This window comes from Gavialis gangeticus, unplaced genomic scaffold, assembly GCF_001723915.1.
Source record: "Gavialis gangeticus isolate Ggan-Ray unplaced genomic scaffold, GavGan_comp1, whole genome shotgun sequence".
Classification (NCBI taxonomy): domain Eukaryota; kingdom Metazoa; phylum Chordata; order Crocodylia; family Gavialidae; genus Gavialis; species Gavialis gangeticus.
The window spans coordinates 19,459,855-19,487,220 of NW_017729000.1; the positions used below are offsets into that span (position 1 = coordinate 19,459,855).

At 39.8% G+C, this 27,366-nt stretch overlaps 1 protein-coding gene across 7 annotated transcripts in view; it reads left to right on the top strand.

Moving 5' to 3' along the window:
• TCERG1 (transcription elongation regulator 1) overlaps positions 1–27,366 on the top strand; it is a 39,781-nt gene that overhangs the window by 1,811 nt on the left and 10,604 nt on the right. Inside the window, exons 3-16 of one of the 7 annotated variants that reach the window (XM_019506374.1) lie at positions 2,520–2,672; positions 2,925–3,246; positions 5,801–6,043; positions 11,013–11,075; positions 12,898–13,098; positions 14,096–14,211; positions 15,127–15,156; positions 15,411–15,499; positions 17,330–17,490; positions 18,156–18,222; positions 19,046–19,205; positions 20,818–20,907; positions 22,718–22,836; positions 24,934–25,084. In XM_019506374.1, the coding sequence (XP_019361919.1) occupies positions 2,520–2,672; positions 2,925–3,246; positions 5,801–6,043; positions 11,013–11,075; positions 12,898–13,098; positions 14,096–14,211; positions 15,127–15,156; positions 15,411–15,499; positions 17,330–17,490; positions 18,156–18,222; positions 19,046–19,205; positions 20,818–20,907; positions 22,718–22,836; positions 24,934–25,084 (1,965 nt within the window). The remainder of the gene's footprint in view (positions 1–2,519; positions 2,673–2,924; positions 3,247–5,800; positions 6,044–11,012; positions 11,076–12,897; positions 13,099–14,095; positions 14,212–15,126; positions 15,157–15,410; positions 15,500–17,329; positions 17,491–18,155; positions 18,223–19,045; positions 19,206–20,817; positions 20,908–22,717; positions 22,837–24,933; positions 25,085–27,366) is intronic. The other 6 variants (XM_019506375.1, XM_019506376.1, XM_019506380.1 and 3 more) reach the window with 6 other exon arrangements.

The following is a 27,366-nucleotide window of genomic DNA, read 5'->3' on the forward strand; positions in this document are numbered from 1 at the left end:
TTTTTTTTTTTTTTTTTCTCCTCACCCTCCCCATTGCTGGTGGCAGCAGAAGAAGGTGGGTAGTTTGGGACTCTTATTCTTGATTAGGGAGCACTGGAGGGAAACGCCCCTCCCATGGTCTGGTGCAGAAGGTATAGGGAGGATATATGGGTATATGTGTGAGGGAGGAGGAAAAAGGAGAGAGAGACGGCTTGACAGGCTTGTGAGGAAGAAAAGTCACTAGAAGGAAAGGGGTCCAGCTATCACTCCTTTTCACAGAGCTGAGCTCCTAGAGAGCAAAGCTCCTTTTGAGGGTGACCCCTTAATCATTGAGGGTTTATAGGGAAGATAATTCTATGGAAACGCTGCTCTTTGGCAGAGCTCTGATTACTGTCCTTGTATATCCAGGTTATAAGTGATCTTTGGGATACTGAACTAATAATAGTTATTGTTTAAGGGTTTACTTGTCCCTCAGTGGCAGGGCCGGAGCACAGCCTGAAGAGGCAAAGGTTGGCAAAGAAACTGCCCCCACACTACAGACATTGCTCCCACAGCTGTTGTTCCCACCCCCTGTTTTGATCCTAACCCTTTTGCCCATACTTCCAAAGCATGCACCAGAAAAGCCCCAAGAATCTGAAAATGTTATGATTAGTTTACATTGGATGACTAGGCCTGGGGAACCTTTTGACCAATTGCCACGGAGATTTGCTCTTTTCCTATTGCAGTCAGCATTGGTGTTCAGCAAATGGATGAAGAGCATGAACCAAAATTGTTGCCCTACTTTTTTTTCTCCATATTTTCTGTCATTAATTCTCACTTTCTATACACACTTCTCACTTTTGTGAGTTTGCTTAGAATTCACAGCAACCCTTTAATGTACAGTTTTTTGTTTTGGGGGGAAAAACTTTCAAAAGGAAATGTGGGTTATTTTGAGCAGTTTCTGTGGCAATAGCCTGCCTGTAAATAATCTAGCTGCATGCATGCATTTCACTCTTAAGGGTGTCAGGTTGGTAAAGACCTGGAGTTAAAAAACTATACTGGTCTCCCCTTAGGGCCTTTTTATAGCCATTCATTGGGATTAGATTGACTAAGATGAGTTTGGGGAGAGTCAGGGCCCTACTTTGAACGTTCTGTGTGTACAAAATGTTTGAAAAACTAGTGATTTTTTTGTAAAATGCTGTTTTCAGGTGGGATGGTGTTACAGGACCCTTTTACTTAACTGACCCCCAGTTTGGATCATTAGCATTACATGATACCCTCCTCATTTGCAACAAATTTCAAATGAATTTGAGCAAGCAGGTCGATTATAAATGTTTACAGTAACTTAAAAAAGAGCGCTTCTTGATCAGAATAGATAATAGAGTTGGCACTGTTGAGAGAAAATTCCAGATGCTGTGGTGATTAATATAACAACTTAAAATACAATCAGATTGTATCAAATTAATGCCAATTTATTGAGCTTCTAGGATTTTTTTATTATCAGCTTTGAACATGCGGTAAAAATGGGTATTGTCAAATTAATCCTCTAATGGAGAATCTGTTAGGTACCTGACAAAAACATTTTATAGAATGTTTCTGCTGTGTTGAAGTTGCAGTCTTTCTCCCCTAATGTTTTCATATTAAAACCTTGAAAACCATGCCAGATTGTAATGGAATTGCCTACTCTGCTGTTGTAATGGAAAACTTGCTTATGTTTTACTTTTTCTTTGTGTCCCTTATTGTGTGACTCTCCTGTGCCTGCACAATGAACCAAAGTGATTTCTCACCAGAGATGTCCAGGCCAGGTCTGTACCACAGAATTTGCTGACAGTTCTGCAGGCTCGAGGTTGTAAAAGCATCAGACTTCTCTGGCTCATGTAGCTCTATCAGCAAAACACCTGGTGTGGGTGATGCTGTGTCAGTGCTTCTAGTATATGGTGTTGTTTTGAAGTGATAGAACTGCTGGAAGAAATCCCTTCTCTGTTGGTAGACTGTTTTTAGCAGAGATGAGCTCCTAGAAAGCAAAGGTCCTTTTGCGGTCCTAGGAGGCTGGTCTGTAGTGGCAGTTGGACTTTGCCTGTGCTAGGAGGCCATTGCTGCCATGCCTATGGGAACAAAGCCCTCTGGTGTAGACACAGTGCCTCATGGTAGAAAGTGTTTTCTGATGTTGGAAAGGCCAGAATCTCTACCAGCAGAAACCGTCTGCCAGCAACACTGCATTTTCACTGGGGGTTTTGCCAGCCTGGCTGCATCCAACCACACCTGTAGCTGATATAGCTATGCCAGCAGCACTTCCAAGGATTGTCTTGTGGCTTATCTACTTCTCAAGTTTTCTGTCAGTTGACAATTCCTGCCACAGGGAATTCATTAGAGCATGTACTCCTGCGCAGCTTCATTATGGTAACTAATGAACAATTAATGTTGTTCCCATGATTGTTAGAGGAGTTTAGAAGATTGTTTTGGAACCTGATTTGCAAGGTTGTGCAGTCAATTGATGCTGTATATAAAGGCAAACTACATTTGACATCATCCTGTGACATGGCTATTGTGTGAATTTACAGAGACCACCATTCATGCCGCCTCCTATGGGTAGCATGCCACCCCCTCCTGGTATGATGTTTCCTCCAGGGATGCCGCCTGTCACAGCCCCTGGAACTCCAACAATGCCACCCACTGAAGAAATATGGGTAGAAAACAAAACTCCAGATGGCAAGGTAAGGCTGTAATCAGACACAGAAAAGTAACTATCATTTAGTAATATTGTTATCAGCTTGGCTATCAAGGCTGCAGATTGTGATGGTAAGAATGTGTTTTTCATGATCCTGAGTAGATAGGCAATAGGGAAGTTTCCTTTTTATTAATAATTATTTGTGTCGATGTTGAGTTTTTACTACCTGTCATGCCTTGAGGGTGGTGAGCTAGGCCATTCACTGTGAACACTGAGAATGACTGACTTTCCCTTCTAGGTCTATTTTTATAATGCAAGAACACGTGAGTCTGCATGGACCAAGCCAGATGGGGTGAAGGTTATTCAGCAGTCAGAGCTGACACCGATGCTGGCTGCCCAGGCTCAGGCCCAAGCCCAGGCTCAAGCCCAAGCCCAAGCCCAGGCTCAGGCTCAGGCCCAGGCCCAGGCTCAGGCACAGGCACAGGCACAGGCTGTTGGTGCCTCCACACCAACTACCAGTAGTCCTGCATCTGCAGCTTCTCCATCGACATCATCGAGCACTCAGTCCTCCACAACCTCCACTACAACCACATCCACTTCAGTTTCTCAGACCATTTCCAGTGAGTAACTGTGGGTTATTTTGGGTTTTTGAAGGTTGAAAATAAATATGGTCTTTTGAGGAGCCTTCAGTAAAGATTTAGGGTTTGTTTATATGAGGAATTCATTTGTAAGAAGGTAGAATGTGAATGTAAAATACCATCGTCATTCCAGAATAAACTCTTGTGTGGTCACCTTTTTTCCGGGGTAACTGTTCTGGAAGGACTGTGCTGATCTGTTTTCCTACATAGATGAGCCCTTAGTTTAACATGCAGTCCCTTTCATTGCCATCTACTTGTTTTTTCTGTTGTAGCCCCATAATAGTTTAAAAAAAACCCCCTATTATGTTTGCATTTGGTTATGAATTTACTTCAAAGCAAACCTGCAAATCTTTTGAGAGGCAGAGAAATTTTTGGAGGAAGTGTTATGCTTCTAAGAATCCCTTTTCTTCTCTTAAGCATGTCACCTGGTACTATGTTAAGGTGGAGGATGGACAAGTAAGTGCCACTCTGAATCGCATAGAATTGGTAGTTGTGGAGCAGAACTTCTCCATTTAATCCTATAGACTATCCAAGCATGATCCTTTATGTTGAGTTGACAGAACCATTTAAGAGCCTAGACACATTGCATTTGTTACACCATATACACTCTTTTAGCACAATAAAAAGTAAGCATTCATGCAGTTTGTTGCACTAAAAATGGCCTGTGATGCAAGAGTTGTTGTTTCAAACAGCAGTAACTTTGTCATGGCAGACTTTTTTCCACAACGCATTTAACATGGGCTCAGGTCTCTCGCTGACCCCCAGTATCCCACAGTTCTCCACTCTCCCTTCTCCCCACCTCCCTCCCTCCAAGTGTGAGGGAGGGAGTGGCTGGCTTCTGGATAGCTCCCCCAGACATCAAACTGTCAGGAAGCCTACAGGGATGAGCTTGCAGGCAACCCTGTCAGATATGGCTGCTGATCAGCAGTGGCTGACAGGGCTCCAGCAGTGGTGAGGGCTGATTTGGCTGAGCCCTGGCAGGCTCCCTTGGGGGCAGCAGGAATTAAGGAGCAGTGTCCTGGTTGGAGAATGTCCCTTTCACTTTGTGTTCTAGTCAGGGAGTTGTGTATATGTGGATGGTACCATAATGATTATTTTTGTAGCCCTACAAAAATGTGTCTAGGGCAGGGGTGGGCAAGATATGGCCTGTGTGCCAGATCGGCAGACACTCTTAGGATCTATATGTAATCTGTGAACTGTAGTTTAAAACAAGTGTGCTCAACCTTTTACCCTAGCAGGCTGCATGGGCAGTGTCCCATCCATCTGCAGGCCGGACTCCAGTGGCGGTCCTGATCCAGCACCGGGGCTCAACACAGTGGGCATCATCTGATCATGGAGAATGGGGGGCAGAGCAGCTCAACTGTCGCCTGGCCCCATGGAAAAAAGGGGTGTGGCTTGACCCTGCAGGGTGAAGGGGTGTGGCTTATCCCCTCTCAGGCCCATGGGGAGCGGGGATGTGGCCTGGCTGCAGCCAGCAGGGTGGGGCTTGGGGTTTGGAAATTTGGTGGGGGGAGGGTGACCACAGGCCAGATGCAGTGGTTCCATGGGCCTTATTTGGCCTGCGGGCCAGAGGTTGAGCACCTTTGGCCCGCAGGCCAAAGTCATTTTAAAGTCATTTGTTCTTTGCGTTGGTTGAGCCTGCTACTCTTCTAGTGCTTCCAGTAATAAAAGGTCTAGGAGTGAGGGGTGGACCTGGTGGAATACCTGTGGCTCAAATTGCATATCCATCACCTGGTTCCATAGTTCAAGGAAAGTGAATGAGTCTTCACAGCTGCATGGTGTGCCTATATAAAGCTGTTACAATTGCTTTCAAGTGTAAACAGAAGCCTAATCATCTGCAGGAGAAGTTTGCAGTGTAATTTTTAAATATACTGGTCTTCTGTTCCCCTTCCTGTTACCTTACTCAGAAACTTGCAGCATTAATTTAAAGACCAACTAACTCCCATTTTCCCATCAGGAGGTGCTGAAGGCCAGTAGAACTCTTCCAGCTCATGACTAAAACCATTTTTTTCTTTACTTTTAATTATGCAGGTACTAGGTTGACATTTACCCACTCTTAAACTGCAGTTGCACTTAATTGCAGAGTACATAATATGATCCTGTGATCATGCAGCTGAACTGCTGCCGTTATCTTCATGTTCATTCAGCATGGTACATTAGTTCTTTTCATTTCAGGCTCTCTAATTTTCTCTTCTTACTTTGACTCAGTAGGAGCACGTTCACATTGCATTTATCACCCCCAACAGACTACACTGGTGCTCTGGTAAACAAAGCAAAGGAACCTTTTACCTACTATTCTAGATGTGTTGGGTATATTATTCAGGGAGTGGGGGGAAAGGAAAATATTTTTTTCCTTAATGATGTGATGTTTCTGAGTGCATTTTTCTTGTAGGTAGTGTCTTTTCATCAGATGTGTACCTTGGAGAGAAAAGACTAGTATGTAGTGGTTAAGGGAAATGTTAAGGAGAGCTAAGATGTTTTCTGCTCATCTGCTGCACTAAGATACAATTCTTTTTTTTTCTTTTCCTTTTATCAGCACCTACAACACAAGACCAGACCCCAAGTTCTGGGGTTTCAGTTGCCACACCTTCAGTCAGTGTTTCAACCTCTGCTCCTTCTGTTACTCCTGTGCAGACAGTACCCCAGCCCGTCCCACAGACATTGCCTCCTGCAGTTCCTCATGCAGTTCCTCAGCCAACTGCAGCAATTCCTGCTTTTCCACCAGTAATGGTACCTCCGTTTCGTGTCCCCCTTCCGGGTATGCCTATTCCACTTCCAGGTAAACTGACAAACTGTAATTGTCTTGTCTTCTACGTGTCTATGTTGTCAATTTGTTTGCACTCATGTGTCCACTGTGTATAGAATTTGCCCGAATCCTCTCCATTTAGAATATTTCCTGAAAGAAATTAGGGTTAGCAGACAGACTTTTTAAGTCATAAGGGACAGCAACTTTTTAATGTACTTAAGTTTAATTATACAATTCATAGTAATGATTACATTTAAACATGTAAAACTTTTACTTGGATCATGGGAAAAATTGTCCTGCACTGAAAATTTCTGTTTTGTACATGAGTAATTTTGGGGGGTATGTCCATACTCCAGTCCAGTCCAAAGTAAGAAACAGTTGGATTGATTCCTTACATGAATGTGAGGCTGTTTAATCATATGTAAAAATGTTTCTTGCAAGTATGTTCTAGCACTATTTTATTTTCAGCAGAATTTGAGGTTAGAATGTAAGAATGGGTGCTGCTTTCCAAACATGAATTTAGTCCTTGGATCTACCTCACACATGTTTATTTGGAAATGGAGTAAAACAACAGAGGAAACAAAGTTAATTACAAATTCCAGAGCAGAAAAGATTACCATTCTAATGTATGTATTACACTTAAATGGTGGTGGGTGTTTCCAGACCTGTTTTCTGCAGCCACCAAGTGTAATGCTGGACCATGACACAAATAATTTGAGCTGCTTAAGATAAAGGGCAGTAATGAATTATGTCAAGGGGATGGAACCTGATTTGTTGTTTTGAGACATAAAACCTTATAAAGAAATTCTAGACAAATAGATATCTGGATATCAAAGGAGATAACAAAAATCATGGGTTGCCTTCCAGTTTAATCATTTTAATGATACTTGCTGTTTTGAGTGTTTATATTTCAAGTAGCATAGACAAAGCTGAATCCCTATAATAAGATCTAAATAATCGGTGCTTTTGAAGTATTGTTGTATGAACTACATCCTAATAATTGATTATAGCTTTTCCTGTAGTACAGATGCTTTTCAAAAGTGGTATCAGGAATCTCTAAACCAGGGGTAGGCAACCCCTCGTATGGATGTTAGAGCATGGCACGCAAAGGCCCTTTGCTTGGCGCGTGCACTTCAGGGCAGATGGTGGGGAATTGGCCAGTAGGTCTGTGAGAAGCGGCTAGTATTCACTTCAGATTTGGATTTGGCCGGTTTGGGGGACAGTGTTTCAAGTCAGTAATTTGAATCACTGTCCTGATTTCATTCAGCCGAATCTGATTTGGAGAATCGGCTGTTGCTGAATATCCAAATCAGCCAGGCCAGGCCCATCCCCCACACCTCTCCCAGCTCAGCAGTGGCTGCTCCAGCTCCTGGCACCTGTTTAAAAAAAAAAAAAAAGCCCCAGATCACTGGGTGCTGCTGGGCAATGGGCAATCCCTGCTACCTGACGCTGCATGGGGGGCTTTGGACAAGCCTCCCCTGAGCCCCTTGCTCCCCCAGCCCCCCCACAGGTGCCTCTGGCCCTTTAAAAAAAAACAAAACCAAAAATCCCCTCGCAGTTACTGTTCCTGCTGGCGGGTGGCGATCCCTGCTGCCCCGCACCATGTGGGGGGCTCTGCATGAGCCCCTGAAGTCCTGAGGCCACACCAGGAGTGAGGCGTCCTGGGGCTTTTCTCCAAGTTTTTTGTTCTTGAAGGGCTAGAGCTGGCTTGGGCAGGTCACTTGTGGGGGAAAGGGGGTTGGGGGGGGCTTATGGCAGAGCCCCCCATGCAGCATGGGGCAGCAGGGTCAGCAGGGATTGGCCCCCTGCCTGGCAGCACCCGGTGAGCACCAGGGCTTTTCTTTAAAGTACTGAGCTGGGGAGGGGTGGGGGGGGCTGGCAGGGGTCCTAGTACTTACCAGCTGGGAGTAGCTGCAGCTCTCTGCTGCTGCCACCAGGGAGTGCCTGAATCATCAAAGGTCAAAGATTTGGAAAGCTTTGAATTGATTTGGATCTTCAAATTGGTCCCCTGATTCGATTTGTAGGTTCAGCGTCCAAATCGGGCCAAATCTCTGAATCGAATGACCACCCGAAGCTTTGCACAGCCTTAGTGGCCAGGGCTGCACTACTATAGCAAGGCTCAGGCCCCTGGCTGCTACCCTGCCATATGCCTCTGGCACCCCAATGTCTTACAAATTGAGGTTGTGAGTGTTTTTGGCACTTTCTCCAAAAATGTTGCCAACCCCTGCTCTAAACCATTTTCAAAAATAGCTAAACTTAGATATCAAAATCAACTCATTGGCTATAAACATATGTGAAAGCTTCATTCTGAAGCTTAATTCATGCTGGTTAGCATAAAGCATAAAGTTGGTAGGAGAAATAATGATTTTTAGAAAGAACCAAGATGCTATACAAAACAAGTTTGCTTAAAAAAAAAAAAATTCTAAGCAAGTCATCACTGATTTAAGACCAAACAATAGCCAGCTAAGTATAATATATTGGGCTTACTTTGATAGGTAAGTATTGTAAAGAGTGTTCCAGTGAATACAGACTTGTAGCATTGAATGGAAAGAAAAATTAATTATTAAGATTTAAATTGGGCAGTTAATACTGAGATGAAGAAAGAGAAAGGTGACTTGTTTTAACTTCAGTTTTTGACACTGCCAGCAAAAGATGAGAAGAGCATGAATGATCCATATTCAGCTTCTTTAAATACAACCTGTTAGGTAAACGTGAATGCTGAATACAGTGAAAAAACTAATATAGAGGGAAACCTCCACATCTGATGAACAATGGACACTGTTTTGTTTTGTTTTTTGTGGGGGTGGGGAGAGGTTGTTTTTTTGTTAAGCTTTTAGTCTAAACATTTTAGGCTATTTCCAACCGGAACACTGCCATACAGAAGAGAAGAGAATGTGGAAAATTAAAACCCTCTGTAGTTATTTCATTCTTTTAAAAATATAAATATTATTTCTGAAGAAGGTGTAGAGGGCTTAGATCTTGGCATACTCCTATTCTGATACTAAATGTCCCTTTGAATTAGGTCCATATTGTATAGGACTCCATGCAGCATTGACAGTGTTTTTTCTTCATTTAATCTAAGCACATACTTTCCTTGATTACAGAACAAAATAAGTCTGCTTATTTCTTTCTCTGGCTATTAGTTTGACTCTCTTGAAGACTTTTTCTGATAATCCTAGAATGCCTTTGCAGCAGTCTTATCATGACAAGAAACTAATTATCCCATTAAAATAGAGAAGAGGATGTTAAAAGATTTACAATGTTTAAATGTGTTGCGATATACATGAAACCATCTAGAGAGGTCACTTTGTTTCATGAAAACAGAAGAAGTGAGTAATTTAGTTTTCAAATGATCCTGACAGTAAGTTCTGTGGCATTCTGCGTATTATTCTATAATAAGACAATGGAAGAGTGCATTTAGCAATGCCTGATGATCCCATATCTTGAAAAGTAGGTCTGCTTGCTCTTAATTCATATGATAAAGTTAGTTAAACATTAGAGAATAAGAAATCTGTCAAAGGAAACAGTTTCTTCTCCTCTTCCCCAACGCACCCATGTAAGCTACTTCTATCTGCACCATAGTGCAGTCAGTGTCACTGATCATGCAGATGGCATTATTTATATTGACCTAGTTTTAAGACGTGCTGAACTTCCTTACAATTAATTTTTTCATTTATTTAAAATGCATGAACTTATTTAAACTGTGTAGCATGAAAAGGCTACCAAACCCAGACAAACACTTCATTCAGTACCGTTCTATTTAATGCTTTTTTTTTGTCTTGATCCATACATTTATAAAGCTAGTTTTGAATTTTTTAATTGAAATTTTCTAGTAAAGGATACAGATTTATTTATTTTTTTCAATCAATTGGCCATATTTTTTAACATATTAGATTACTTGGGCAAAAAATTATGTATTTTAGTTACAAACCCGGGGGTTTAATTTCATTTAGTGTTGGATTTCTTACCCCACCTCTATTAGATGGTGGGATAGAAACATTTTAGGGAGTGTACATTTGAGTTTTTTTAGTTTCCAGTCTTACACCCTGGATTGATATTCAAATCTTACACAGTCACTATCCTGCTTCCTAAAATGAACTGTCTTTTAAAATAATTTTTTTTTCTTTTTCTAGTCTCTCTTCTCTCCTATCTCATGAAGGAGATTAGATACTGTGCTTTCCATAGCCTTTATATGTCATTTCTTGAAGAACTAGAGAGCAAAGCATGGTGCTTCCTTTCCAACACCTGTTTTGGACCTCTTTTACAGTATTTTGAGCCCATGGTGCTCCAGAGAGTGAAAGACAGATCTATTATATGCTACCACAGACTCACCAGTGTCCCCTCATTTACAGGCTTTTGTTTACCTCTTCACAGCTTTCTCTTTTTTTGTCCTTCCTGCAACCCCCTCCTTCTCTTACCTTCAGCCTATGCCTTTTCTTTTTTCCATTTCCCCATCATTTTTGCCCTTTGGTTTCAATTTGGCCTTTACCAACACAACTCACTTCCTTGTCTTACTATTTTAAACTTGTGCCACTACCATTACTAGCAGTAGCAGGGTGAAACTCAAGTAGGCTTCGTTGGTTTCATTCTGCTGTGGCTCCCTCTATTGACCTTCTGGGCAAATACTGTCAGCAGAAACAGTATACAAGCACAGTCTTCTTCTAGGTATTGTCCTGTGAAGAAGTGCGTGTCCTCCCCCACACTGAATTTAAACCCCTGAGTCCTCTCTCCAGTGTTTTTCAAAGTCCTAATATATGTTAAACTTAAAACTGCTGGTTCAATGTAGACAGTAATTGCTGTTGTAACTTGGAACTAATTTTATAGTTCTAGCTTTTTATAAAATGTTGGAGCAAAAGAAAATATCCGTATTCCTGCTTGCTTTGTCTTTTGCCACTGAAAAATGGCATTCCAAATTGTAGCAGGAAATTGATAAGATCTGACACCCAGTGGTAGCTGACATACAGTGGCAGCTTTCCAACATGCTTGCTTATCCATTTTACAGGTGTAGCAATGATGCAAATAGTCAGCTGCCCGTATGTAAAGACAGTCGCTACCACCAAGACCGGTAATTTTTAAAACCATCTTAGTTTGTTTTGTCTGTAAGTTGGCATGGTAGTGAATGTTGTTGTTTATCTTTTTATTTACTTTTTTTTTGCTTTCCCCAAATGAGTGGATCTGTATACTTTTATTTAAAAGAGAGAAGATAGCGTTTATGCATATTTGGCCAGCAGATACCTTTCCCAGTTAACTAGTAGTGTTAGACTATTTAGTACAAAAAGCTATTCAAGTCCAGATCGTTTTAACTGTTGAATTGTGATAAATGTCAACCTTCTCATGCCCATATTTTTTAGTTTGTTTTATTTTTTTGTGGGGGTTTTTATGTATTTTCTACTTCCATGTATATAATGACATGACTGTGCTTGCATGTTGGTGTGTGTGTATGTGTATGTCTTAGCATAAAGTGTTCACTGTTTAAAAATTAGCTGTTCTCTGGAATAATAAGTGTTTTTTGTCTTGGTTAAAAAATAGACTTTTACTGTATTACTAAACAGCTCTAAATTGTGATCTTATTGCTCCGTATTCACTTACTTTGACATCAGTTTTGTTTTCTTTAATGATCACTGTCCCACAAAAATCTGGTGCATCAGTGTTGCTGGGAAGAAAAGGCAACCTGGACAGAAGTTAGTTTATTGGGCATGTGCTTGCCTTTTTGCCCTGGGACAGGGCTGCCCAACTTCTAAGCAGCCAGAGGCTGCATGCCCCATGGGCTACGCTAGCTGGGGCTGCATCAGTGGTGGCCATGGACCCCCAGGGACACATGCCACCTAATCCCCCGGACTCTTGCTCCCGCTTCTCTGCTGTACCAGGTGCCCTGTCTCATCCTAAGTTCCCTTGCTGCATCATGCCACTCTGGTGCCCTGAGTCATGGGCTCCCCCACAAAGGTAACACCTGAGGCTGCTGCCTTGAATGTTCCCTTCAGTTACACTACTGCCCCCAGACTCTGGGCTGCCTTGGGTTGCACTGCTCTGCTCTCTGGGGCAGGGAAGGGGAAACTGTACAGAGGGGGGTGCAGAGCCCCCAGCTGCTTCTGCAGGTGGAGCAATGTGGGAAAGCAGCAGCCAGGTGGAATCCTGTGTGGAAAGAGGGCAGTTTTACACCTTGTGGGCTGCATGTAGCCTGTAGGCCACCAGTTGGACGGCCCTGCCATAGGACATGAATTAAAGGGATTTACTAGCCTATCTCAAGTATGAAACAAAACCATCACCCAAGCTTAGTTCCCTGTGACTTTTTAATTGTGCTGTCACTTTTTGCCTAAGGCTGAAATGAGCATTTTACAGGTCAAGCTATATTGGAGAAGCAAACTCTACATAATGATGATCTGGCTTTAATTTAGCTTGCCAATGTTAGTCACTTTGGAGAGCGCTAACACATTCCCTATTCATTTGAAAAATAATACCGTTTTACTGCAGAGCATGTTTTTGGAATAAGCAGTTATATGCTACAACCACTGAAAGATTTCTGAACATCACATTGAGGAGTTGCTATATTAGTCTCAAAGCACTGAAATTGAACAACTGAAATTCTAATAAGTTTTGTACTGTTCAGCATTAGAAGGTATGCTCTTCAAATTACTTTATATTTTAAATATAATAGTAATTCCCCAGTTGATTATAATCATTAGTGACTTAGGTGGAAGTGCATTTTAATTACAATACATCAGTTTCCAGTTTTTGACTGAAATAGCTTGTTTCTAAGTAACTTGCATTAATCTGTACGAGGTAATTTAAATACCTCCAGAATTGTTTTACTAAATTTGAGTCTATGTCACAAAATGCTACTTCATTGTTCCTTGCTGTTTTGTGTTTTTATTGCTCCTTTTATATAGGTGTCTTGCCAGGAATGGCCCCTCCTATTGTACCTATGATCCATCCTCAGGTTGCTATTGCCGCTTCACCTGCTACCTTGGCTGGAGCAACAGCAGTCTCTGAATGGACAGAGTACAAAACAGCTGATGGGAAGACTTATTATTATAACAATAGGACATTGGAATCAACATGGGAAAAACCCCAGGAACTAAAAGAGAAAGGTACAGTATTTGATTTTAGAGTCCAGCCAGGTATGATCACTTCATGATTTCTGTGATCCCATTTTAAAATTAGAACCAGATTCCTTTTTATTCTTCTTGTTTCATAATCAGGGCTTTTTAAGTTGGCTTCTAGTTGGAAATATGGGTGAGTCATAAGTTTTAAAGTGTAGTTCTTTTGTCCTCAACTGTGATGCTGGAATATTTCTGTTCATTTAAACTAGGAGTGGCCAACCTGTGGCAAGTGTGCCATAAGAGACATAGGCAGCCTCTCTGTGGCACACAGCAGATCGGGGAGGGGGCAGGGAGCAGCTGCAGATTGGACAGGGGGAGGGGATTGGAGTGGCGCTCGGGGAGGGCAACAGGGCTTAATTTGTTGGCTCCAGTGAATGCGTACTTTTTTCTCCAGTAACAAGTGAACACCTCTTATGTTAGTATGCTAGAAGACAGCTCAATCGTATTAGCAGAGAAAGTGAAAAGAATACTTGTAAAAGACTTTCTGTGTATATTTTACCCTTGGTACAAAATCCATTAAAATGAAGACCACTGAAAAGCTTAGACATTGAAGAAATGAATGTATGCAAAATCTTGAGATGAAGAGAACAGGGAGGGTTTGGGATGGCAGCAGAAAATTAAGCGTCTAAGATAAATGATCCTCAATTTATTTAATCCAGATTATATCTCTGAACAGTTTTCCATGCTTCATCTTCCTTGCCTCAGCTACTCTAACTTAGGTAGGTCTGTGACATCTTTGGATCAGGGAACCATCTTCCTATTTCTATTTGAGCTGATATTGGCAGAAGAGAATCTGGCCCTTTCAGGAGCACATTATAGTCAAGTTCAGTGAAAGGAGAGTGGCAAACAAGAAACCACAATTTAACTTCATGAATATTATTTTTATTGCTAGCAATACTACATTTTATAAACCAAATCTGAGGTGGGTTATAAGAACTTAAGTGACTACAGGCAAACTATTAAAGAAAAATCATTCTCTTCCTAGAAAAACTGGAAGAGAAGATTAAAGAGCCCATTAAAGAACCTACTGAGGAACCTTTGCCAATGGAAACAGAAGAAGAGGAGCCCAAAGAAGAACCCCTAAAAGAACTTATAAAGGAGGTAAGACACTGCAACCAAATAGTCAGGACCTCTATTTTTAATCCTTTTCCTGTATATATGTATGGATCCCCTGTAGACCAGGCATATTCCTGGAAGATAGTGATTTGAATTCTTGCATTCCAGGGGTGATTTGAGAATTATTATTTTTTATTATTGGTTTTCTAGTGTTTTTTTAAATAAAAAAAATTATTCAGAGAGAAAAACAGAAAGAATGTATGGAGTAGTACAGTCAGTTAGAATGTGAAAAGTAAAATAAAGCTTTGGCTCTACATATACTCTGTATAAAGTCCTCTCATTAGGCTTGACATGTTTAGAAAACAAAACATTCTGGATGTCAGGGTAGCTGGAATTTTAAGATAATTGAATATTTGCTTATTTGTTTTGCACTATTTTGAGGCAAAAACTCAATTTCCTTTACACAGTAGAACTGATAACCATAGTTTATTAAAAAAAATGCTATAGAAAGCTTTCTGTCTCAATATAGAACAGTTGTTTTCTTTAAAATGACAAGAACCAAAATAAACCTTTTCCTTTTGTAAAGTATTTTTGTATGCTAATAAAGGTATAGTGCTTAAAAATGCTACGCTAAACATTAAAATTTTGTATTGTGCCATAAAAATGCAGTGTAGATTAGTTAACATTAACATTGGGCAGATTGCATTCAGTAGTACAAATGCTATATTATCAGTTTGCTATGCTTATTTTGGAGGGAGTCTTTCTGTTTGTTTGTTTGCTTTTGTTTTGTTAGCTTGAGTTTGATTTTCCTACTGTAAAGGCAGTTATAGAATTTATGTTGTACGTATTATATAGTACAAGTCTTGTCTTTAAGGTCACGTAGCTTTTAGAATAGACAACTTTTCTTTTTTTTGAATTTTTTCTTTAAAATAGAAATCATACCGTAATCCATTTGTTTAGGTCCTGTTTCAGGGAAGCATGTGGATGCAGGTAAGCATTTACATAAAATTCCATTGAAATCGAAGTTAAGCGAGTGGTTAAGTGTTTTCCTGGATCGGGGCTTTGACTTAAATAGACACTGATACCTGTATGATAACCACAACACTTTCGTAATTGGAAGGATGGATGGAAAGTAAGTGTGAGCTGCTGATCAGATTATTTAAAATAAATTAATTTCTTATTTTGATATAAAAATATTTGTATAGAGAGTACGGCTGAATCTTAACCACCTTTTTCCCTATAAGGAGCCAAAAGAGGAAGAAATGACAGAAGAAGAAAAAGCAGCTCAGAAAGCAAAGCCAGTTGCAACCACTCCTATACCTGGTACCCCATGGTATGTCATGATCTTTCCCAGTGAACACTTCATAGATATTCTTATTCCTTTCCCTGTAATACATTGCAGAAGGCTTTGTGGTGATGAGCAGATGCCAAATGGTTTGAACCATTCTATGCCTGTTTGATATCAAATCCATCTATTGAAGATAGGAATGTTAGAATGTGCAAAAGGACTTGTGGCAAATTTCACCATCGAAGCCTGCCATTTCTTAGAGGATGAAAGGCAGTGCCAGGTTTCTTCCAAAGCGTTTCAGTAGTTGCTCATGTTTGGTGGCAGGCTCGCATCTTGTAGCAGCTATTCAGGAACAATTTAGTTGGTAAGAGCCTTCCTGAGAGACGTCATAGGGAAAAGAAACTAAGACTGGAACTCTTCAGCATAAGAACCTGTTCTCCTGATCTCCAAATGTGCATTACCACCTCCCAAGTGCTTCTGGCAAAACATGGCTCTTCTTGCTAAGACAAATTGCCTCTGTTTTATGAAAAGATGTCCACAAAAGCATCAAGGAGGTTCAGGTTGGAAGGGCTGGTGACATACAAAACTTCCTTGCAGGCTGCTTTGGAAGCACTTGATGCATCTGTGTGCACTGTGGTCATAATGGTGGCTGTATAAAGAAGGCTCTTGGCTCCATTCGTTAGGGATTATCCAGTGAAGTTCACGCTGGAATAGAAGATTTTCATTCAAGTGCCATAACTTGCTTTCGTTTTATGGTTTTCTACCCTGCGGCCCCAGAGAAAGTTAAGTAAATGTCAGGCTTCCTTCAGACAGTGTCTTTCTCCCCTTCATGCTGTCCCAGAGGTGGTACTGGAGCCATCGAGTTAAAAACACATGTTTCAGTTTGTGTGAATGAGTGCCTCTTCCACAGCTGCAGGTATTCCTAGCTTTCCCAAATTCTTGTCTCATGCTGTTTCAGAGTTTAGTCTGAAATAGTGTATTCATCTCCTAGTTTCCCTTTCCAAGCCCAACACAAACCCAAGAGAAACGTATTCTTGATAGGTAAAAGTTATTTGTCAGATTAAGTGTGTTAACATTATTATCCTATATAATATTTACTGTAACAAGACAAAATCGTTTAGGAATGTATTTGAACATGCTAGATCATTTTACTAGAGCTTGAAGCAATTTCTGCTACATGTTTGAAGAATGTTCTTATTTCTGTCTAAATGGATTTGTGGTGTGGTGCTATCCATTTCTCTGTGCTCCTTGGAAACACTTTATGGCAAAGTTGAAGATGATTAGAGGTGATGCATTCAAAGTTGCTTTCCATCACCGCCACAGAACTTGGCTTTTGTAGCCTCTTTTTTGAGGTCTTTCCGTAGAAATTTTCTTGACAAATGTCTGGTCAGTTTTACAGTATTCTGAGCTATATCAGTAATGCAGATATTTTCCTTTTTACTGTTTGAGAAAGCTGTGAAAATTGTAGTTCTGTAGACTGAGTTAAGATGATGGTGGCTTTTGGTAATTTTAAAAGTAAGGGGTTTTGTTTTGTTAGTTCTTTAAGTTTATATTTTGCAGAAAATGATGGCTTAAGGCCACATGTGCCCAGAAGGGAACTTTGTTTTATAGGTGAGCCCAGGATATTTTTATCCACACTGCACTCTGTTCGTGAATACAGTTTAATTCATGTAGCAGCTACTTGGCTGCTTCTGTTTCTGCAAAATGAATAGTAAATAGCTGAACTGGATTAGAAATGTAAGGTTCCTGGCAGGGAATGTTAGAAAGCATTGTGACTTATTCTGGGAGACTTGATATTCTCTAAACCCAAGAGGACTAAAAGAGGCACATGTGTGCATCCACTTTCTCTTTCTCTCCTTTAAAAAAAAATCCTAGGTGTGTGGTGTGGACTGGTGATGAACGGGTTTTCTTCTACAACCCTACCACTCGTCTCTCTATGTGGGACCGACCAGATGACTTAATTGGAAGAGCTGATGTTGACAAAATTATTCAGGAACCTCCTCATAAAAGAGGAATGGAAGAAGGAAAGAAACCAAGTGAGAGCAAAATCACCCTCAATATCAATTTCCTTCGTTATAGACTGTAATCAGATTTCCATACAAACTCAATTGTGCGCTTATTTCCAGAACAAGGAGCATAAAAAAGTGAACTGTAAGCAGATATTGAAGTTATAGCTATTAAACAGATAGTTCATTAAGTTAAGCCCGTGATAGGGACAGTGAATTGCAGATGTCAAATGCTCGGAAGAAAGTGTACCAGAGAACAAGGGGAATCCTAGTTAGAGTTAGGAAACATGCTGTATTTACAGGCTGAGGAAATGAAAAAATCTTTTATTTTCTTGGAGGAGGTAAAAAATTATTTTAGAATATTATGAGGAGCAGGAATACGTTTTTAGTCTAGAGAAAAGATCAAATTGTACAGATAAGATGCCAGAAGGTCTGAAGGATGATAGAGACTAATTAACATAACATTAACTGGAATGAAATTGTTGAATACTAGAAACAGTGTCTTATTTCAGGCTGTTAGGGCAGGTTTTTTTTTTCAAATTCTCCAAAGGCTATTGAGGTGATGCTAATTTTGGCATAAGAAGAGGTGACAGTTACCATCCAGCTACTTTGTGTCAAGGATGAGTTTTCATGATAGGTTATGAAATAGTTTTTTCTTCCTCTGTAAGACTGTTAATGAGACATATATGTTACAGTTAAAGAAGAACATGAATCAACAGAAGAAGTCAATGAGGATGAGCCTATTAAAACAAAGAAGCGGAAGTAAGTTAAATTTCATTCTTGAATGGACTTAGCTTGGATATAGAATACCATACTTTCATTTGCAATACTGTTAAGTTAGTGGGGTTTCAGTGAGTGTAACAGCAAGGGTGTATAATACTTGTTTTTTGCTGAAGTTGTTTATTTTGAGGGTTTGGTGCCTCTCAGAGCTGGGTAGAATTCGCATTGAGAGAAAATTCCATCCTCTGTGGAAGTCATAAATAATAAATGTGCTTGGGATAGAAGCTATCAGCAATAGCCAGATCTCCCTTAGGAGCATTTTGAGCTCTATTTACATTATATAGTTCCATGGCATTAGCATATGCCACTCATTTGCTTTTTCTTCTGTTTACTGTACTTGCACAGATGTTTGTTGCCCAAAATCCAGATCAGATCTGGATTTCCTAGCTAGAATCTCTCAGAAAAAAACACCAAAAAACAACTTTTAACTGTATTTAACCATGTTGTATATAGTAGAGGATTGGGAGTTATTCTTTTGTATTCATTTTTTCTGTAGGAAGTTGAGGCATGCATTATTGCTCTGATAGCTATGTCTGTATAACTTGTTACAAGAGTAGCTTTCCATTTTGATATCTTGTTAGTAGTCATGATTAATATGCTGAGGAGGGTTTAGAAATTAATTGTGATTCACTTCTTAATAAAGACTTATTTGTAATTGTTGCATTAAGGACTCTAATGTCCCAGTCTTTGTTCAGGAGCTTATGATGGTTTGTGCAAACTTGTGTTACTGGAGTGCTCTGTTGTGTGAGTTGTTTAATACAGCTAGAACTCTTAACTACAGAGCGGATATCTCACTTCTCAGCAGATACTATGCATTTCATTTACACAGGAAAGATGATAACAAAGACATTGATTCAGAGAAAGAGGCTGCTATGGAAGCTGAAATTAAAGCTGCTCGAGAGAGAGCCATCGTCCCTCTGGAGGCTCGAATGAAACAGTTCAAGGATATGCTGCTAGAGAGGGGGGTAGGAAAAGCTTGCCTTTTGGTGGTTTGAAATAAAACCTTGCTCATTTGCATTTTTCTAATATAAAGTCGAGAAATGCTTGTTCATGCAAAGCAATCGTTCTTTTTCTTTCCAGGGAAAAATTTAACACGAGAGGGCTGTGCCAATATCCCATAATTCTGGGGATCATTTGTATACACTGTTTAGTGGTATCTCAGATAATTAACACAGAACTATAGTTGTCAAACTAAATGAACAAACTGTGTCTGTGATGTGTTATCTTCTTTCATTTGTATTCATTAATCCATGAGACAGTCATTAGCGTGAATTGGAGGATTCTCTTAGTTTTTAATTTTGTAGTGTTCATTTTCAGGTGGTCACAGGGTTGTGCTTCCATATGAAAAAGAAAAGAGGATTCAATCCCTGTACCAAAGATTTCAGTTAAAAAAATAATTGGGTGAAAACTGAAATTAAAGTTAAATATCACCTTATTTGCCCCTAATTTTTTTCCAATGTATGTGAGTCAAGTAGACACCCAACACCTACTGACAGTAAGTGTGAGTTGGACAACCAGGCTGCTTACCTTCCTTCCCCCTCTGCCCCCCCCCCAACCAACAACAAAACAAAATAAAACGGTGCTTTAAACTCTGCGTGCCCCTGTGTTGAGCCCAGCACATGCCGAGAAGAGGCATTGCATTAGTTTGACCCAGGTTGCCCAACATTTGTATGGATTTTTGGTGCTTTTATGTAATAGCTGATTAAACAGCTATTAGATAAAAGCGCCAAAAAGTCCCACTGAAGTGCCTGATCTATACAGATGCTGCAGAGCCAGGTTGAGCTAATGTGCTGCTGCTTCTGGTAAAGCACTTTTTTTTTTTACTTGTTGTCAGCTGTCCTGATTCCCACTTATGCCTTTGAAAATCTTGCAACAATCACAGTGTGAAGCTAGTAATTCTACTTTGCTTCCCTTAGGCTGTCCTGCTAAAATGGGGAAACCAGCTATTTCCTTTTTAATGAATTAAAGTAAATTCGAAGCTTATTTTCATATCAGTTGACTATTACAGGTACACTGGCTTCCCAGAATGGTAACAGTATTCTAAGATTGAAGTAATGCTTTTATAGCTTTTATTTTTCTCAAAGGCAAATAACAGCTTGCGGGTGTCTTAGAAATGAGTTCAACTGAGATGAGCTTGCACGTATATTTTTTTTCCAAAGAAAAGATCCAATTGTGTACAAACTATTCAGTTTTTTCATAACATTTGCCAAAGAAACAGAGCAGGTCTAGGAAATCAAAATGCAGAACTTCAAAGCTCTCTTGTGATGTAGTGATTTTTTTTTTTAAATGCCACACAGTAGTGGTTATTTTAATGAGTAATTAGGTTGTGTGTTACTACTTTGTAATTATGTAGAAGTTTTCAGAGCAACATTTAGTGTGGAAATGTATCATGCTAACCTCCCACTGCTCGTTATGTATTAGTGATGGAAACTTCAGTCTTGGTTTCAGTTGTATCTCCTTTTTAAATGATGTCCTGTAGTTTTCAAGTGAAACTGCATAACTTTTGTATCTTTGGGAGAACTTAATTATCAGGCAGAATTGTCTTTTTTTTTCCCCCCTCCTTCCTTCTTTGTAAAGGTTTCTGCCTTTTCAACATGGGAAAAGGAGCTGCACAAGATCGTTTTCGATCCTCGATACTTGCTTCTCAATCCTAAAGAAAGAAAACAGGTAAAAGGAAAGACCAGCTTTGTTCACTTCCAACACAGGTGTTAAAGGCAGTAAAATAATCTTTGACTGAAAGCTTAGTTTTGCTTTTAAACTTCTTAGAGCATGTGTGTTACAAATATGTGTTTTGGTTTTTTTTTTTTCCTGTAAGGGGAACAGAAGCTGGTATGTCTTCTGTGGTAAGATTTTATTCCTTTGCAAAGTGAAGATTATACAGGTCCAGGAGGCTGCCAAAGATGCTGTAGTATTGTAAAATCTTGGAAAATTAGGGTTGGAAGGGACCTCAAGAGGCCATGTAGTCCAACCCCCTGCTCAAAGCAGGACCACCCCCACTATATCGTCCCAGCCAAGCTTTTGTCTAGTTCAGGTCTTAAAACCCTCCAAGGATGGAGAGTCCACAACCTCTCTGGATAACTTGTTCCAGCCAGTGCTTTACTACCCTTCTTGTGCTCCAGTAGTGAGAGCCTTTAGAGTATTAAGGGGTTGCAAAGCTGGCATGTTGGGGGGAAAAAAAATCTAAGCAATGAAAAAACTCAGGGGCACATACGAGAACAGACATGTGGTATGTGGCATCATAGACCTATCTGTGGTGCCACACACTGTGCATGCAGGCATTCTTTGTGCTGCTCCATGCTGCTATGTTGCAGTGCAGAGGAGTTACCGATGAGATCCCGGGGTCAAAAAAAACCTGCTCCTTTTTAAAAAGTGGGGTGGCACGCATGATGGCAGTGCGTGCTGCCCAAAACCAGAGACTACCCTGGTGGAGGCACAGTCTGGCTGCCAGCCAGGCTCCCAGCTGCAGAAGCGCCATGGCTGTAGTTTCCCGAGGACCCCGGGTAAGGCTGCTGGGGCCAGCACAGTTGCTGGGTCCAGCATCCCCTATCCCACCTTCCCGTGTAGCATGGGCGCTCATTCTCTCAGTGCAGGTAGCAGCAGCACAAGGTATGCTGCTGCTTTTCCCTGGGGAAACAAATGTCTGCGCTCATGTGGACCAAGCAGTCTACATCCTTTACTTAACTGAAAAACTGAAAATCTTATGAGGAATATTTTTTTCTTTACATAATACTCAGAATTTGCTAAATCTTATTTTTTGTATTGGTATTTTTAATACTTCTAAGTAGTTTTTTGCTGAGCAAAGAGGTTATCAGTAAAGTGATGATACAGTAGATGGCCTTTTCCAAATGCAGATATAGTTGGCAGTGAAATAAAAGGCACAGGTTATGTTATAGTTCAGTTGCTGTGCAAATGTGAGTTTGGTATGAATGGATAGTGTCTGTTAGAATAGAAGTGAATCTCTTAACGTCAGAATTCAGGATTAGCAAGATCTCAGTGGTAATACAGAATATATCAATCCTTCTTAGACAAAATCTTATCCTGATTTCTTGTTTGTGAAGGGTGGATAGGTCGTTATTTCCAAAATGAAGGAATTTTTAAGTTTTTTCTGAACAGGAAAGATGCCGATTACTTTGAATATTGGGTACTGTCAGGGTATGCTATGTGGTGGAGCAATGGGTTATTTCAATCTGACTACTTCTAAGGACTGATCAGCAATCTGGGAAGGAAATGGAGGGTCTGAGGCTTGTACAAAGGCCCTGTGTAATTGTAAGATTTCTCCACTGATCTGAAGTCAGATGTGTTGGGTTTGTGGGCTAATGCAAGCACACTGTCTCATCCCACAAACCAGGTAGACGAAAATGCTGGAAGATGGTGGAATCTCTTACCCTTACCTTTCCCAAGTGGGCTTTTCTCACAAAGGGGACAATATGGGTCCAGATTTGTAGATCTTGGGTCAGATTGGTTTATTTTTCTCTAGGTATTTGACCAGTATGTGAAAACCAGAGCAGAAGAAGAGCGCAAGGAAAAGAAAAACAAAATAATGCAGGCCAAGGAGGATTTCAAGAAAATGATGGAAGAAGCAAAGATTAATCCAAGGTAGGGGACTTATTTGCCATCCCATGTAAAAGCTTTTGTCATGTCAAACAGACTCTTTCTTTTTGCAGTAAATAATTCCACTTATAGTCCTTCCTCTTTCCAAATGGCTATACAGAAAGAGGAAAATGAAATATAGACGTTGGGGGATTTGTTTGAAAAATTCCTCTGCATGATTGTGACCATTTATCCAAGAAAGTACTAGAACTTGGGTTTTGTTTTTTGTAATAAATATTTTAAGACACTGCTTGTGAATTTGAAGAAATCTGCATATTGGATGGATGGTGAGAGAGTACAAATTTCCCTTAAATGTTCTTGAGTGACTTATAGCTTATAGGATTCCTTCTGGCCTTAGTTTTGAGATGCCTTGAACATACGGGTGTGTGTGTGTAAAAGCATGTATTTGTGACTATGTATCTATATAACATAATATTACAGAAAATATTAACTTTCTGCAGGATAAAAATTACAGTGAGTCTACAGCACGCAGGGATACCTACTCTGATAGTAGTGTAGTGTTTGTGGTATGTATATTGGGTATTTAAGCTTCTGTTGACACGGTCCTCCCAATTCCCATACATACAACTCATAAGATGCTGTCCTTGTGTCACTTAGTAGTCTATAAGAAATATATTATACGGTCTGAAATGGAACAATGGTTCTAACCTTGACCAGTCAGGAATTCCTTTAAGCTAAATTAACTGTTTGTTCAATTCCCTTCACAACTTTGTTTCAGTGATGAATACTGAAATGTGCTGGAAGCAGGCATACCTGGGCATTAACTTTGTTACTAGACTTCTTGTTTCTCAAAACAGTCTTGTGTGGTTAATCACTTGGTGAGGGTAGATGAAATACTGCTTCTTGGGGATGAGGGAACAGGGATATTTTGCATACTTTAATGGTTGCATGTAACATATCCTACAGTATGTTTAATTGTAAACTGCTTTTTGTACTTTGCAACCTGAGTAAAATAAGGGCTGTTATTTATAAAGGGTGTACGTATATTGAACTAACACTGTTTTTGCTTAGACTAAAAAAAAGGGATGGTGGGGTAGACGAATGCAATCTCCAATTGAGGACCTTCATGGCTTGTGTAACCCTATCCTTCATCTTCTAGTTCCAGTGTTTCTCTAAGACATAGCTGCACTTCCCTGGGTGTTAAGCTACTTAAAAATAAATCATCTTTCCCAGTCTAACATACTCAAAAGTTTGTGTTCCATCTTTCTTATACAGCTCGTGTTCTTCAGTATAGCTCTACATTCACTTTCTAATCTTTTATTTTTTGAATAAGCTACCAAATTCTTTTCTTGTTTCAATTTACCCTACAGCAACAGTAGGCGGGATTTTCCAAGTCTAATTATTACCATGCTGTGATGAAAACATTCGTATGATTATAAGTGTCTCACGTATTCTTGGGGCCAGATTTGCATCTGATCTTGGAAAAAGCACAGTAGTGTTTTTTTTCGAGGTAAGTGGCAGTACTATATCTACTGCACATCTGAGATTGGAATCTGGCCCTGGAGGTGAGAGAACTGTAGCAGTGCTACTGGGATAATGGGTGGAAAGCCCTACACTACTGTGCCTGCTTTTAAAATGTTAAAAAAAGAAAAATCCCATCTTCTTGTGTCTTAAGGTTTAGTGATAATGTCGTCTGCAGGGGAGAATTGTTCATCCAGTGTTTTGCCTTGACTAACACCAAACATTGAATTTCCCAGTATCACTTTTAACATGGTTTGGCTGTGAGTGAGTGCATGTCAAATTTAAATTTCACAGCTATGAAATACATGGATATGCTGGTGTCTGCAGTGTTAACCCACAAAAAATTAAGGTTCTTGTGGACAACTGAGTCCTTGGTTGCGTGTAATCTCTCTTTCCACACTTGCACACTTGTGCGGATAACTGTTAAATAGCATAAGTCTCTAACAATCCTTTTCATTGTGTCTGTAGTTCATTGATCAAGCAGCCACATAGTGAGGACAGAGATTTTCTTTTTACTGTATTTTGGCATGTAATCAAGCAAAAGAGATGGTATTTTCTACTGAACATCTGTTCTGGCAAAGACAGGTCTACCAAATCAGCACACTTGCCATTTTGTTACAGAGCTACTTTTAGTGAATTTGCAGCCAAGCATGCTAAAGACTCGAGATTCAAGGCAATTGAAAAGATGAAAGATCGAGAGGCCTTGTTTAATGAGTTTATCACAGCGGCAAGAAAGAAGGAGAAAGAAGATTCGAAGACCAGAGGTGAGAAGGTAAGGTGGTTTTTGTTCCAGTGGTGTGAATGGTGGGAGTGTGAATGGGATGGGACAAAGCCAGTGCTTGGTTTCCAGTGTGCTTTCTCTGAGACTATCCCTTCCCTGCCTGACAAGTTTTCAAATACAAATCCTGGGTCACTGTTTTATCACCTTTTATTCTTCCACTTCGTAGATCTCAGCTTCTGTACCATGTTAAATCCATTGAGTTTATGTATTTAAATGTATCAAATTGAATTTATTTATGTAAATTCAACAGGCATACTGCATTTTCATAAACAAACAATACTGTGCTTTCTTAAATGGAAAGATGTCTGTTTAAAAGTCATCTTGAAGCCTGAAAGAGCACGTGTCCTAGTTGGCTGGAAAACCCAGAACTGGCCATTACTAGCCTGTTCTCTCAGTGGTGGCAATAAGAATTCAGAGTTCATTGTAGCCCACTCCATTTAAATTTCAGAGAGACTTTATCTTCTGTTTTTACTTAAAAAGTAGCACTTTAACGAGTTTCTAGTTTTTGGTAAACGTATCTTACATATAAATTGCTGCTTATCAGAATTAAAGGTCAGCTGTTAAAGATTGATGAATTTCAAATGTCATTTGGCTGCAATGTCAATAGTAGGGAGCAAGCACTCACCACTGGGGAAGCAGACTGCTATGGAGGTGGCATCATAGTGTTACCAGCAAACTATTCAACCACTTCCCTAAATGTCCCTGTGTGTTGTATGAATGGTAAAGAAACCTGTACTGCCTAATCATTTTTGACATTTAAAATCTGCAGCGTTTACTCTGTAAAAGAGAACTAATATAAATTCCCCTCATGCCAATAGAGAGGAAGATATTGTATAACACAACATTGGGCTACTGTGGCCTTTAAAGTAGTACCTTTCTTATATAGATAGCTCCACAGTAAAGAATTTGATTGTTCTAATTGGATGCTTTATTGGTCTTAAAATTATCTGGATTGTTTTGCCAGTATTACCAACGAATGATTATGCTTTACAGAAGAAAAACAATGTATTGAAAGTTCTACATTAACTTTTACAGATTTTATTTGAACCAAAAATATGGAATTTTTTAACTCTCTTTACATCATAACAATAGCCTAATTGAAGATTTAAAGAAAAAATGTAAATATCTTTTGTTTTGATATTGCATGATTGTTCTAACTTAGACAAGTTAAAAGAAGAAAGATTGTATTTCTATTTGCATTTGAAACTAATGTTCTTTCTCCAAAAGCCTTTTGTAACCATTTTATGTATTCTGTTTTATAACAAGTGGATAGACTTTACAGTTATGTGCTGTGCGGCCTGTCAATCAGTTCAGTCTGACAGCTGTCAATCACTGACACGCAAAGTATTATGGGATTCCCTAGTGAGGAAAGAATTGGTATCTCTGTGTGGTGACTTTAGCCTCCCGCAGTTCCGGTACTTTACATTTTTTTAGTTTTTTTCCTTGTGAAGTGATGAGAGTTGTGCCCAGAATGTGTTATCTGCAAAAAAAAAAAAAAAAAAAGTCCTCTAAATACATCTACATTATTTTCAGCCTTATTTTTATTTTGCTTTTAAAATTGCTTAAAATTGTAAATTAAATAAGGCAACTAAAGTGTAACATGAAGCTTTCTCAGCCAATATTAAAAATACAAAGATTTTGTGTGAGGAAGTTAGCTTTTCACAGAAATCTTTAAAGTAAGGGTCTGAAATTTATGTCCTTTGGTTTTCCTGTGTTGAGGCATACGGTTCTGGCAGCTGCTCTTTCTAGATGGGCACAAATTCGTTCCTATGGTAATGGGTCAAAGCCTGCTACTAAGTGACACATGATAAATATTCCTTATATGAGTAGGGCGAACAAGGTTTGGACTAGTGACTGAATTTTGGTTCTGCATAAGGGGAAAAAAATAAATATAGGCTTGTGGTTTGCAAGTTTCTTTACCAAGTTGCCAGTAATCTGACTTAGAACACTATTATTGTCCCTGGGCCTTTCAAAATGAATGTTGGAAGAGTAATGTAGAAGGCCACCAAACTTGCTCCAAGGTGCAGTCTCAGCCTCTGCTAAAATGTACATGGTTGCTGGACTGCCTTTCTAGCCCCCTAGATGGCTCTACCACCTAGCCCTGTCTTTGTTTAGGAGTAGAAAGCACGTCTAAAGCTTTCTACTTTCCAGTCTGTTAAAGTTAAGACAACTGGTCTGTTCCTATTTTATTTCTTTAAGAAATTTGAAGTTTTATAGTCTGTTGAAATCTGGTGTAACAAGATAAGATGTTGCTAGGTTATTCTGGGTTTAGT